Here is a 13725-nt window from a genome sequence, read left to right as displayed (position 1 = left end):
CCTCCTCTTCCTCCTCCTCCTTCTTATTCGCTCAGCTGCCCTAAGCTAAAGTCTTCCCCACAGTTCACAGAGGAGACACGCCTGCCTGCGTGCCCACTGAGTAACCCTACAGGGACAAGAAGACAGCAGGGACACGATTGCTTGGGACTCTGAGGACACTGAGATGAGGGAAGGAGGCTTGCACTCGAGTTCTGGATACCTTCTCTCTGGCCTGGCCTGAAGGAGGATCATAGAGGGGCTCCTGCTCCAGACTCTGGGCTTCTGCTGAGCCTTACGGTGGGAAGTCCATTGACTCAGAGGGCCAGCCATCTGTTCTCTGCTGATTGGGCCTATGCTGTGCTGAATCCCCTCCCTGAGCTTGTTCTAGACCAGGCTAAGAGTGATCGATAACCATGAAGGGGTAGACACAGGCTGCCCCTGGAGGGGGCTCCTCTGAGGCCCCCTTACTGCCTCTTATCCTCTGGGGAAGGTTCAGCATGACTTTCTCCATCCACCAACATCTGCCTCCCGCCTCACCCCAGAGGCACTGCCTTTGAGCTCACGGGGTTTCCTCCTCAGCCCCTTCAGAGTTTCTGAGATGCCAAGGAAACCGAGAAAGCAAAGTAACTCCTGTGACTGGCGGGGCTGCCTTGCTGCCCCGAGAAAGAATGCTGATCTATGAAGCTCTCTACTCTTCCCATTACCTGGGAGTCTTAAAGCAAAGGCCCCACCTAGCCAGACCTGTGCGTCCTGGGTACTTAGGGACATGAGGCAAGAGGGTCTTCTTGTCTTCAAAGTCTGACTGAGCTTCAGAGTGAGTTCAAGGCTAGCCTGGGCAATCTAGTGAAACCCTGTCTGAAAATCAAAATCAAAACACAGGTTGAGGGTAAAGCAGAAAGAAGGCTTACAATATGGTTCAATGGTGGACTATTTGCCTAGCTCACACTGGTTCTAGATTCAACCCACAGTGTGACCAAAATCATGATGAAACCTCATGAACAAAATGTGAATGAAGTCCCAGGTTAGGGGCTAACACCATGGCTCTGGCTCCAAGAACTAGGGTAGCTCCTGGGGAAGGGGTCAGATTAAAAGGTCTGGTCTTGGTGCTGGCCACACTATCACTCACTACAGAGTCAAGACCGGTCCCACTGCTGTTGAAGTAGGAGGAATGATGCCCACAACTGGGGCTGATGGGAGGCTTGGAAGAGATACAGTGCGACCAAGTCCTGTGCATGCAGAACATGGCCACTTGCCAAACAAGGACACTTGGGGTGCGTTCCCTGAACCCTTCCTCCCCAGACCTCAGGAGCCTCATCTGTAAAATAAAGTTTAGACAGCACCTCCTCCTGGGGCAACCATAAGGTCTAGATGAGGTGGCATATACAAAGAACCCAATTCATGGTAATTGCCCAAGGAGCAGCCCTGTGTATAACTGTGGAGACCGAGGCAGGCTCTGGGAGAAAGATTGCTGCCTGTCAGTTCTTAGATCTCTATTGAATACCCAAGAGCAGAAGTATATGTTGCAGCTGATAGGGGGCCGGCTCTTGCCTGAAACTCTCTGCCTCTTGTCACTACCTATAGCCAAGAGAGCCTCTCTGAAGGGGAAAAGGGACTAGGCTTTGTCCTGAAGGAGGAGGCTGACCCATCTGGGAACTGATGTCTCTCTTTAGGCTGTCCCATGAGACTTGACAGTTCAGAACCCTGATGAAAGCGCCCCAGGTGATCCTGTGACCCACAGGCTGAAATGTGACTTTACAGATGGGTCTGAGATGGCCATTTCAGATTGGAGTCATGGCCAGGAGAGAACCTGAATATTCATGAAAAGCAGCACTGAGTCCATGCCAAGCTTAAGTCAAGCAGGGAGTGCATGGGGTCCAGAAGTGTGGCTGAGGGAAGGGGGGTCCCATGGTCCCAGGTCTCAGAGCAGGGACCTGGGACCATGGATGACATCCTGTGGCTCTGGTGCATTCTCATGGGCTCCAGCATGCCTAGGCGACCCTGAGTCTGGCTTGACCTCCTCAGTGGACTTTTGGTTGTGAAGGAGGACGGGGCACAAGTGGTTTCCAGAGACTGGCTGAGTGCTGCTTGGCTAACCAGGTGAAGGGTTTGAATTCTCACCCACAGGGTTAGCTGGGGTCAATAGACACCCACCGGTCAGGACCCAGGCAAGAGACACAAGCTAACCATCCGTCACCTGTACTTTTTGTCAAATCAAACCCACGCACCGGCCTCTCCAGTAGTGGTTCTCAACCTGTGGGTTGTGACCCCTGTGGGAGCAGGGTCAAGCAACCCTTTCACAGGGGTCACCTAAGACCATTGAAAGAACACAGATATTTACATTAGGATGCATAACAGTAGCAAAATTACAGTTACGAAGTAGCAACAAAAGTAATTTTATGGTTGAGGGTCACCACAACATGAGGGACTGTATTACAGGGTCACAGCATTAGGAGGGTTGAGAACCTCTGCTCCAGAGCCTTGTGTGTTCTGTTCCTGGTCTCTCCACCTTGCTCTCTGAAGGTCACACTGCCAGTCTTCATCCCTGAAGCCCCACTTAACATTTAGCATCCTGCCACTGCAGAAAACCTCTGACCTGTCTGAAGTGGGTTTTGTTTGAGGTTAGCATACATACCAGTCAGTCAACTTGGACTTCCCAGAACCCTACTGGACCCCAGCTCCTTGAAGAAAGATCTGGTTTCTAGCTGTCTGATCTTGTGGTATCTCATCTGTAGCTTGGCATACAGACTACCTCAGGAGATTTTAATGGCTTTTGATAGACCAAAGAGGGAAAGGCGAAGCCAGTGAGCCTGTTCTATTCGGAAGGGCTCTGTAATTCCACTCTGGGTGCCCAAACTCCCCAGGCTGCCCCGGTGAAAACCAAGGACTCAAAGCACCTCTGGGTAGGGATGAAGCTTAAAAGCTGTGAGCTACTAATCTAACACAGTGCGATGGTCCTATAATAGCCAAAGCCCCTAGTTTTTCAAATGCCAATCTAGGGAACACTAGGAAGGTATTTTGTAAATGTGATTATAGTCTATAACTAGTTGACTGAGTAAAGGAGAGGTGGCTAGCCCTAGGTTACGGTGCAGGACAATCTATTCTTCCAGATAGACTGCCCAGGTTTGACACAATCACCTGAAAGACCTTATGGATTAGCTGAAGAAGGAGTTTGCCTCTGTTGATGAAATTCTACCTATTGACAAGAGCACTAACACAAACTGGGGACCGTTCTAGTTTGCCTTTCTGGATGGCCTGCCCTAGATTAGGCTAAGCCCATCCTTCCACACTGTGAGCTAGTCCCGTGTAGTCTGCCTCTTCGTCCTTCCTATGCATCTTCTGTCGGTGTGCTTGTCTGGCTGAAGTCTGATGGATGCATGGTGGTGGTAGTGGTGACCGCAGGGGTAGGGGGTGGGGGGTGGGGGGTGAGTCGGAGGGCATTTTACCATAAGCAGCTTATGTGCTCCCTGAGATGGGGAGCTAACCACCTCTTGAGGCAGTACAAGCTATCTTTGGCCAACTTTAAGAAGACCCGACTTACTCTGGACAGAATTTTTTTTTTTTTTATGGTCTCTTCCTGCTGGTGTGTGTGGCTAACTCCATGGATCTACTCAGAACAAGTCTGGCCCTGTAGCCTGGCAGGGACGTGAAGGGGATTTCTTTTCTCCACGACTGCCTGTCCTGGAGGAGTTATTTGGCCAACTTGACACAAGCTATTGCTATCTCAGAACAGAGACCTTAGTTAAAATGTCTCCGGTCAGATTGCCCATAATCATGTCTGCAGGGCATTTTCTCGATTAATGATTGATGTGGGCAGGCCTAGCACACAAGGGGTGGTGCCACTCCTCAGCAGGTGGTCCTGGGGTGGGAGACTCATGCCAGTGAGCAGCACTTCTCCATGGCTTCTGCTTCAGGTCCTGCCTCCTGGTCCTTGCCTTGGGTTCCTGCCTCTGGCGATAGACTGTAACCTGTAAGCCAAACAAACCCTTTCCTCACCAAATGGCTGTGGATCGTGCTGCGCACCACAGACGCGGAAGTGCTTTTTCCTCTGACTGACTTCAGTGTCCCTCTAAAGTCTGCAAACACAGGTGACCTGCTGGGCTGAGGAGAGAAGAGACTTCACACTGCCACCTGTATTCCATACCGCATTGGTGCAAGGAGGCTGAGTGTCTTGAGCTATGGGACCAGACTTTTCCTCAGGCCTTTCCCGCCTGGGCCCAGCCCGTGGGAGGCAGGGCTCCTTCTTGACTGAGGAGCTGATTACCCAGCTGTGGCTTCTAAGAGGAGATGATTGTTATACTGTCCTTGGCGACACTGGACAGTGCTACAGACTCCCAAAGCTACAAGTTCAAACTCACTTCCCAGAGTGTGGATGTCTGGAGGAGGAGCTTTGGGAAACGAGGATGGAGTTCTTCTCAGTGGGATCAGTGGCCTTGTAAAAGCCAGGCCTGTGATTTCAGTTACTCTGACAGCGTAGGGTTATAGGCTTGCGGTCTCCCTGGGCTGCAGAGTGAATTCAAGGCTATTCTGGGTAATTTGGTCACCCTGTTTCAAAAACAAATATAGGGCCCGGGATGTAGTGCCTCAGCAGCGCACTCGCCTTGCATTCATGAGGCCCTACATGCAATCTCTGGGTTGAGCAGGCATCGGGAGGTCAACAAAAAACCAGGAAGCAGGAAGCCGGCTGTTTCTTACCAAATGACCAGTCTTTGGGTATCTTGGTCTGGGATTTCTCTGACACCAAAACTGTGAGAAATAAAAGTGTTGGGCAGCCACACTGGTCTGCGCCATTTTTGTCTGACAAGTCTGGCACAGATCAAGACAGGCAGAGGCCAGGTGGGAGGAGCCACCTTCTCACTGGCATTTAGTTCTCCAGAGATCTCAGGAGTTTGTGCACGTGTGTGTGTGTGTGTGTGTGTGCGTGATGTGTGTGTGTGTGCGTGATGTGTGTGTGTGTGGTATGTGTGTGAGTGTGGGGGGTGAGTGTGTGTGCATGCATGTGTATAGAGCATAGGTAGGGGACGTTCAACAAACAAGGGCTAGCAGACTCTTGGGTCCACTATCCCCACAGGGTAGGCCACTCATTACTTTTCTGTCTTCCTCCTCTGTGCTCCCCATTTTCCCACCCCCCAATACAACTACTGCATGTGGTGCCTAGGCTCCATATTGGTGCCAGTGGAGTAAGACCTGGAGAAGGGTGCTCAGCCTTCAGGTCCCAGCCTATCTACTTTTCAGCCAAAGTAATTAGGACCACAGTGCCCACTGTGTGGGTGTTTCTGAGTTTGGTCTTTCAGATTCTTTAGGTCTTTGCTTCCCCAGCTGTGGGTGCTGCCCGCAACAGGAGAACTGTAAACTTGCAGACCCCCAGGTTCCCAGATGTAAGCCTGTAGACCCCCCAGGTCCCCAGATGTAAGCCTGTAGACCCCCCAGGTTCCCAGATGTAAGCCTGCAGACCCCCAGGTCCCCGGCTGTAAGCCTGCAGATCTCTAGGTCTCCAGATGTAAGCCTGTTGACCCCCCAGGTCCCCGGCTGTAAGCCTGCAGACCTCTAGGTCTCCAGATGTAAGGCTATAGACCCCCAGGTCCCCGGCTGTAAGCCTGCAGACCTCTAGGTCTCCAGATGTAAGCCTGTAGACCCCCAGGTCCCGAGATGTAAGCCTGTAGACCCCCCAGGTCCCTGGCTGTAAGCATGCAGACGCACAGGTCCCCAGATGTAAGCCTGCAGACCCCCAGGTCCCCAGATGTAAGGCTATAGACCCCCAGGTCCCCGGCTGTAAGCCTGCAGACCTCTAGGTCTCCAGATGTAAGGCTATAGACCCCCCAGGTCCCCAGCTGTAAGCCTGCAGATCTCTAGGTCTCCAGATGTAAGCCTGTAGACCCCCAGGTCCCCAGCTGTAAGCCTGTAGACCCCCAGGTCCCCGGCTGTAAGCCTGCAGACGCACAGGTCCCCAGATATAAGCCTGCAGACCCCCAGGTCCCCAGATGTAAGCCTGCAGACCCCCAGGTCCCCAGCTACTGTTCAGCCATTGTCTCTCTGCTAGCTTTCCTATAGAAAAGGTGGGGGATAATTTCTGTTGTCTTTTTTTTAATCCTTGGTGCTGGGGATCAAGCCCAGGGCCTTGGGCATGCAAGGCAAGTGCTTTACCACTGAGCTCCATCTCTGGTCTTTTCTTTATGAAAATGCCAGCTGGCATGCACATTTGGCTTTGGGAGAGGAGGGCAGAGGGCTGGCCGGCTGGCCCTTTCCTGCAGAGTGGAGGCTGCCCCTGGAGCAGACCTTCCTGTTTGAACTCATGAGCGGATTCAGTTGTAAGCAGCCCCCCACCCCCATCCCTTTACAAGTTTCGTTCCCTCTTGTGGCTCTTTCTCCAAGACAAAATGCCTTTTGGAAAGGAGGAGATCTGACCCTGATGCGGGACTCTGATGACCTTTGTCATGATTTCAGAAATGTGTTGTATTCCAAACCATGAGGCCGAAGGGTGCCTCTCCACGCCTGTGTCTATTTCTGGAATCTTTGTATTACTTACAATTAACTGAACTTTAAGCAGTGTGGCTCGTAGATCTCTAGCATGGGTTCCCGTGAGACTTGTTACAAATGCAGACTCTCAGGCTGTGTTTTAGAAGAAAGCTGCCCATTCAGAATTTGCACTTAAATCAGGGCACCCAGGGCAGGCCCATCCCAGGAGAAGCCCTGGGTGATGCCTGACTCCATGGAGATAGGAAGCCAGACACTCACTAACTCCCTAGGGAGAGGTCTGCCTCTGTGGGCAGGAAGAGTGTGGGGAGGAAGAGATAGTCTCACACACACATGCAGAGACCAAGAGACAGAGTCAGAGACCTCTAGTGCTAGGCACCAAGGCCATGTTCCTACTTTCCAGTCCCTTTTAAGGGGACTTTACTGTGTCACTGGATGAAGCAGAAGTGAGTAAAGGGGTGGTAAGGCACCCCTTGCTTGAAGTAGTGACACATACCTTTAATCCCAGCACTTGGCCTGTACTCTGCGCTACACAGTGAGTTCCAGGCAGAGCTATATAGTGAGACCCTGTCTCAACAAACAGACAGGCAGGTAGGCAGGCAGGCAAGCAATATCTTTTGTGAAAAGTGAGGGTAGAAAACCAGCTTTGGCCTGGCCCTGCTCCATGACTAAGACACACTAGCAAACGAGGAAGTGAAGAATTGACTGGTGGCAGTTGCCACAGCCTGGGCAACTCCAGGTGAGGGGCAGGTCCCTGGAGACCCCTGGCAGCTGTTCAAGCACCAGCAGTTTCTGAACAGCAAGAGAGCATGCGTGGCCTGGGAGGTGGTGGCGGCAGCAGCTGGGTGCTCGACTGCTCTCTGTGCTGCCACGACAGGCATTTGTCACGTGGCTCACTGAGAACCAGAGGCTATCAGAGGGGTCAGGAAACAGGGCTCCAAGCCCAGCTCTGATGCTAACTGTGCGACCTTTAGCAAGACCCTTCTCAAGTCCCGTGAGCACAAAAGAGGTTCGAGCTAATTCCTCTTTGGGCAAACTGCCCTGCATTTACCCTGGCACCCCATCTATATCTTACAGAGATTCACATAGAAGAAATCACAGAGACTCCACAGAAAGAATGGCTTTCGGAAAAAGATGCCCAAACACTTACAGGCCTGGCTGGGGGTGGGGTAAGTCCCGGGGCTGACATTTATTTCTGTAGTGTCTTAGGCAAATTTCCAAACCTCTCTTAGCAAGGGCAGTGTGGGAACACTGGCAGTGAACAGCAGGCCTACTGCAGACACATGTCAGTTTCCTGAGCCCAAGGCCAGGATGCAGGGTGGGAGGGGAGCTGTCCGCCCTGGGTCCTCTGTGGAGGGTTGCCTAGACCAGCAGGATCATGGCCTCTGTTAAGAGATTGCTCTCTCCCCTGGTTGCTGGCTGGCCACAGGGAAATCATTTTCAGTTTTTAAACATTATTATAAAATCGACGCACAGACCCATGGCTTCTGCTGCCAGCTAAAGCTGTTTAGAGTGGTGATCCACATTACATTCATCTGTGCTTGTTTATGTTTTCCTTTGAAACTACTTATTGTGTTTGTCCTGTCCCCGCGGTGGCCAGGCGTGGGCCTGCTATTTCTGTCCGATCCTCGCCTCCGCTCCCTCCAACACCTCCAGGTCCCCACCAGAATGCGTGGGAACTGGACAGGCGAGCAAGCAAGAGGACCTCTGGCAAAATATACCCACTTTTAGAAGGGGGAAACTGAGGGTCATAGAGACCAGTAACTGAGCTGGGTGGAACTAGATTTTTTTTTTCTGTCTCCCTCCAATTTGTAACAGGTTCTCCTATTAGCATAGGACCTTCACTCTTTCTCGCTAATTTTCTGATGGTCTGCCTGCTCAGGAGAGGTGGCAGAGCCTTTGAACCTGCATGTCAGGCAGGCTCCAGGCATGGGGAAGAAAAAGGGGATCTTGGGAGACTAAGACAAAAAATGAAGTAGCTACCCTGAACCACTCACCCCTGCCTCACTGACCCTATTTGTTAAGAAGGTAGCTTTGCCATGGTAATCCTAAAGAGAAAAAACCGTCCCCCCCACCCCCCGTGGGAGACTCCGTGGGGGAAGGCATACTCCTTAAGCAGTAACATTAATGATAGTAAACATTACAGATAGTATTAAATATCGACTCTACCAGGCATGTCCTTTGCATGAAAGTATTGCTTCCCGCTGATAATTTCATTCTTGTTTTATAACTGACAAGATGAGATCTGAAGGATTTAATAGCTCGGGCAAGGCAGGGTAGGGGATAGAAGGTGGGTTCAGATGAAACCACAGCCCTGGTGCCAAGGTGAGGTTTGTGGAGTGAAGATGGAGGGGCTAGCCTGTGGGCATTGAGCCAGGCAATGCTGAGAGATGCACGGTGTGAAGAGAGCAGGCTGGCTATGGGTTTCATCAAGTGCTCAACTTGCTTGGTAACCTTGGGCAAGTTACTGAGCTCTTTGAGTGGCTGGCTCTGTGATTTGGGAAGTGGCCGGCCACTTCTGACATAAAAGGCACTGTTGCCCTCTTGGGCCACCTGCTTGAATTCAGTCCCAGGGTCACCATGCTGCACACTCAACGGGGGTTGGGCTAGCAGCCAGAAAGCAACAGCACAGGCTTCCTGCCGGAGCTCCATCAGCAGATCAATAACCTGGTCTCTCCCAGGCCTGCTGTGGGAGAACCAGCACCTGTGAGCCCCACATCTCCTCGAGATGCCCAGGTGTCAGGCACAGATCTGCCTCTGGGGTCATTAGGTGGTGGGAGAGCAGCAGGCTGTCACAAGAGGCCCCTTCTCCTGGGATGCCTGGCTAGGGATGCACCAGCTTGGATATCTTGGTGCCTCCTGACCCAAGGGTCTGGGTTGGGTTTAAGATGGATAAAGAAATTGTCGAGAGAGAGAGAGAGAGAGAGAGAGAGAGAGAGAGAGAGAGAGAGAGAGAGAGAGAGTCAAATAGGCCCATTGAGTCTGCACAGGTGCTTTACTGTCAAGCTCTGAGGCCATGGGTGAGTGGCTGACTTAGAGTCTTCCATTGCTTAGCCGAAAGTGGGGGTAATAAGGTCAGTCTTGAAGGACTGGCAGAACTTAACAAGGGAATACAAATGAAGTGCCCGGATAGAGCCTGCCAGAGCGTAGATAATAAAGGAAGGCTGCCATTACTATGGTGGCTACCGTGGTGATAAAAATAGCACCAAGGAGCTCAGTGGTAGAGCACTTGCCTAGCACACAGGAGGTCCTGAGTCCATCCTCAGCAGCACAAAATATGTAAATAGAATTAAACAAATAATAACAGGTAAAGAGGCTCGAGGCTGGGGCGGGGGTGGGGATGCTGGAAGTCAGATTTTGAACCCTTCTGTGTGACACTTATCCTCCCCCCTCCCCCACCCCGCCCCATGCCTTCTCTGTAGGAAGAAGCCACGGCACCAGCTGATCCCCAGGCCCCTTCCTGCTCTGACAGCTTTGGGCTATGAATAGAGGGGGTAGGGGCCTGGAGGAGTCTGATGACTCAACAGCTAGGGAGGGCGAGGTTTCCCAAGGAAAGAGTTTCCATTTGTGTCTGGTGAACTTGGGGAGCAGGGAAGGAAGGGTTCCCTTAGCTGTGAGGCCAGGAATGAGGGGGTGGGAGTGGAGGATGTGACTAACCAGGTGAGTGACTAAGTTGGACCCTGCTGACCTTCAACCAATCAGGGCTGCTTGTGAGTATCCTGCAAGCTGGCATCACTAGGCACTTGGTAGTTCTGCCAGGCCTGGCTGGGCCTGGGCTTCATAACATATGGAGGCAAAGGAAGCGGCCAAGAGCCCAGCAGGGACACAGCCCTGGGTGTGGAGTCAGAAGTCCCAGCTTCCCGTTCTGAGCCCGCTGCCCATCAGCATGGTGGCTCTGGGCAGGAGATCTCTTCCCTTCCCTTCCCTGACCCATGCCCACTGCTCTGACTAACCCAGCTAACAATCTGGTAACCCTAATCTGGTAACCACGCTGAGTTGTGAAGGCTGAGATCCAACCAAGCACTAACACCGCTGTGGCCACTAGAGGCTGACTGAGTGAGAGGCTCTCTCACTTATCCAGTCTTATCGTGAGGGATTGGCCACAAGATGGTCCCGAGGAGGCAGATGGGTCAAGAAGAAGCTGGTAACATTCTCACATAGAGCCCCTTTCCAGGCACTCTAACCACTACCTCAAGCACAGCTTCCACCTAGGTGGCAGAACCAAATTGAGAGGTGACAAAACGCCATGGGTGATTGGATGGGGCAGGGAGCAGGCAATTGAGGCTGCATCTTTTCCTTGACCAGCACTGTCTACATGAATACCAATAGAAGGATGTTCTGCTGCTAGCCCCAGCTTCTAGTGTCTCTCTAGGTAAGAACCATGGGCAATTTGGAAAGTAACGGCAGGGTTGGAGGAGAAGGGTAATGCCTGCCATTTCTGTACACATTAAACCATCAGTAGTATTCACCACTGCTCATGGCTGATGGACACCATGCTGGCTCTCAGAAGTGCAGAGATGGGCTTTGCCTACATGGATGTTAGCATGACAGCATGGGGAAAAAGCAAAACAAAGCACACCCCTTAAGACATAAATAAAAGAGGCCAGCAAATCCTGCTGCAGCCTTCAAGGGCAGTGGACCTGCGAGGCTTAGTGAGGGGGGTGGGCTTAAACTGGATCCAGGGGGCTAGCTTGGATAGCAAAGGGGAGTCAGAAGAAAAGATGTGTTGGATATAAACACGTAAAAGTGCTCTCTGAGAGGTGATTTGGAGGCTGTAGAAGGAGGTCAACCAAGTAAGTAAATAAAGTCAGGCATGGAGGTGGAGTCAGGGTGAGGAGCATGGGGCAGTGGGGAGCTGTGCCGGCTTTGGTGAAGGGGGCTGGGGCAGCTCGGCTTTGTTTTTTTTTTTTCTTTTCTGGGAGTATTGTCCAGGAGATGTTGCTTGCTGTGGCGATAAGGCTGAAGCAAGGAGGTCAGCTGGGAGGTTACTGAGAAGCTGGGGACTGGGGGACTTAGAAGAGAGTTGTACTAATTGGGGAATTGGTGTGGGCAGAGGGAGAGAGGCGTACAGAGGCCCCCACTCTGATTTACAGAGTGCTAACCTGCTGTTAAACCCAGGCAAGTGTCAGTGGGATGTGAAGGAAGGGGCCCAGACCAAATCTGTCCTTTAGGTGGTATCTGGGAGTCCTCTCCCCACTGCTGGAGAGCAACAGAACATCAGAGCAGCACTCTGCAGTGGATAGGCAGTGTCCAGCTCTGTCTTTTGCCCACTTCCTCTCCTGTTGACTCCCAGGAAAACACTGCCATCTTGTTATGGGTTTTGCCAAATGGCAATGAGTCCCTGGGAGTTGGGCCAAGGCAAGGGGGTGGGGGTCAGGATGAGAAGGGATGGGGAAGAGGGAGGAATCAGCTCCCGGAGGCATCCCAATGGCTTTGGGGCAAGGTGGGTTCCCAATCTCAGAGTCCAAGCACGTCAGGGCTGGGAAGAGCCCTTGACATCATTTTGGCCAACCTCTACATGTTGGGACATGAGCCCAAGATCCAGACAGCAGAAGGAACTTGACCAAGGTCGGTCATGCAGAGGGTTAGTGGTGGAGCTGGGCTGCAAATCACAGGGTCCTGGGAATGGTTACACTGTGTAATCCTGGTTGGACACTTCAGCAACACGGCAAAGGGCCTGGCTTGAGGTGCTTTTCCTGGCAGACATCTATTTGTGCTCTCTCTCTCTCTCTGTTTGTGTGTGTGTGTACCTGTGTGCCATGTTCTCAGAGGAGCTGGGTGTGCGTGTGGCCTCCTACAGCATGATCTGCACTGGTTTTGGAAAAGAAGTGGAGCCATTCCTGTGAGGTGACTGTTTTACTGGGACACTGGGGAAGAAGGCTAACAGGACAGAATCTGGATTCCAGCCCCTGATCTGCTGCTCTCAGAGAATTACAGGCCCTGTCTGGTGCAGCCCAAACTCATGGAGGTGGACACACACTCACACTCACACACCCACACGGACACACGCAACCCACCCCCCTCCCTAGCAGCACTCAGTCGCAGTTAGAGAGTGGCCCCGTGTGTCGCGGAGTGCAGCTTTCCGGCATCTACGTGCCTCCCCAACACCCAGCAGGTGTGGACACCCGGGTGCCCAAGCCCAGCGTCAGGGACACGGAGGAGTGGCGCTCTCTCGGGCCGCTTACTCTGGATGCCCAGCCCCAGGGCCTAGCCCGGCCACACCCCTCCTCCCGAGCCTCGGCCGGCCGCTCCTGTCCCTCTCACACACTTAAGTCCCCTGGGGTCCTCGCACAGCCCGGCAAGGCCAACTTAGGGCTGGCCGGACTGGAGACAGGTTAAAGTCAGGGGTCCCCACAGAGTAGACACACCGGGCTGAGCCCCGGCCACTGGGAGCGCGCGGGTTCGGCGACCCGCCCCGCTCCGCAGGGACCCCTCAGCCGGGGCGGCTCCCCAGCATCCCAGGTCCCCGCCCCCGTCCCCCGCCAGCGCGGCGAGTGTAGTTACCGATGGTGGTGATGACGGTGATGGCGAAGTAGAAGGAGCCGGCGAAGCGCCACTGCACGCCGGCCTTGTGCGGCTTGAGGCGCAGCACGACGCGCTCCAGCTCCTCGTAGCCGCCCTCGCTGAGGTTGTAGCGCGCCCGCAGCTCCAGCTGCCGCAGCTCCAGCCGCTGCCGCTCGATCATCTCCGGCTCCGACTCCAGTGCGTCGAACACCGCGGCGCCCACCAGCAGGTAGGTGAAGGTGCACACGATGAGAGCCAACGTGCGCACATTCTGCCGCTTCATCGTCCCTCCCGGGTCCTCGCCGGCCCTCCGGCGTCTCCGGCCCGCGCCCCGGCCCCGGCCGCCGCCGCCGCTGCTGCCCCGGAGGCGGCCTGGGGCATGGCTGCGCTCGCGGATCTCCACGCCGGGCACCAGCTCCGCACCCCGGGGCCACCGCCGCCGCCGCCACCGCCGCCGCCGCTGCCGGCCGCCGCGGAGCTGTCCCTTCAGCACCACCCACCACCCTCCTCCGCCCGCCCCCGCGCCCGCCCCCCGGCCGCGGGCCGCCACCTCCCGCCTGCCCTCCCGCCCAGCCAAATAAGGACTGGGGAGCCGTGCCGAGGGCGGGGGGGGGAAGGGGGAGCAAGCGGGAGAACCCGGGCAGGACAGAGGCGGGAGAGAGAGAGCGAGAGAGAGGGAGAGCGAGAGCTGGGGGGGGGGTGAGCAAGATGGGAGAGGGAGGGAGGGAGGGAGAGAGAGAGAGAGAGAGAGAGAGAGAGAGAGAGAGAGAG

General features: G+C 54.0%; 1 protein-coding gene and 1 long non-coding RNA gene across 2 annotated transcripts in view; one reads left to right on the top strand and one right to left on the bottom strand.

Annotated features, from left to right (window-relative positions):
• The window catches only part of Kcnk3 (potassium two pore domain channel subfamily K member 3), a 35936-nt gene extending 22557 nt beyond the window's left edge, over positions 1-13379 (bottom strand). Inside the window, exon 1 of the mRNA XM_021162848.2 lies at positions 12955-13379. Coding sequence (XP_021018507.1) covers positions 12955-13237 — 283 coding nt within the window. The 5' untranslated portion in view covers positions 13238-13379. The remainder of the gene's footprint in view (positions 1-12954) is intronic.
• LOC110294546 overlaps positions 12936-13725 on the top strand; it is a 12609-nt gene continuing 11819 nt past the window's right edge. Inside the window, exon 1 of the long non-coding RNA XR_003836716.1 lies at positions 12936-13183. This is a non-coding gene — a long non-coding RNA (uncharacterized LOC110294546). The remainder of the gene's footprint in view (positions 13184-13725) is intronic.

The sequence above is a fragment of the Mus caroli genome, chromosome 5 (assembly GCF_900094665.2).
Source record: "Mus caroli chromosome 5, CAROLI_EIJ_v1.1, whole genome shotgun sequence".
NCBI classification, from domain to species: Eukaryota; Metazoa; Chordata; class Mammalia; order Rodentia; family Muridae; genus Mus; species Mus caroli.
The sequence above is the reverse complement of the archived record's forward strand: the minus strand, read 5'-3'. Positions and strand labels throughout refer to the sequence as shown.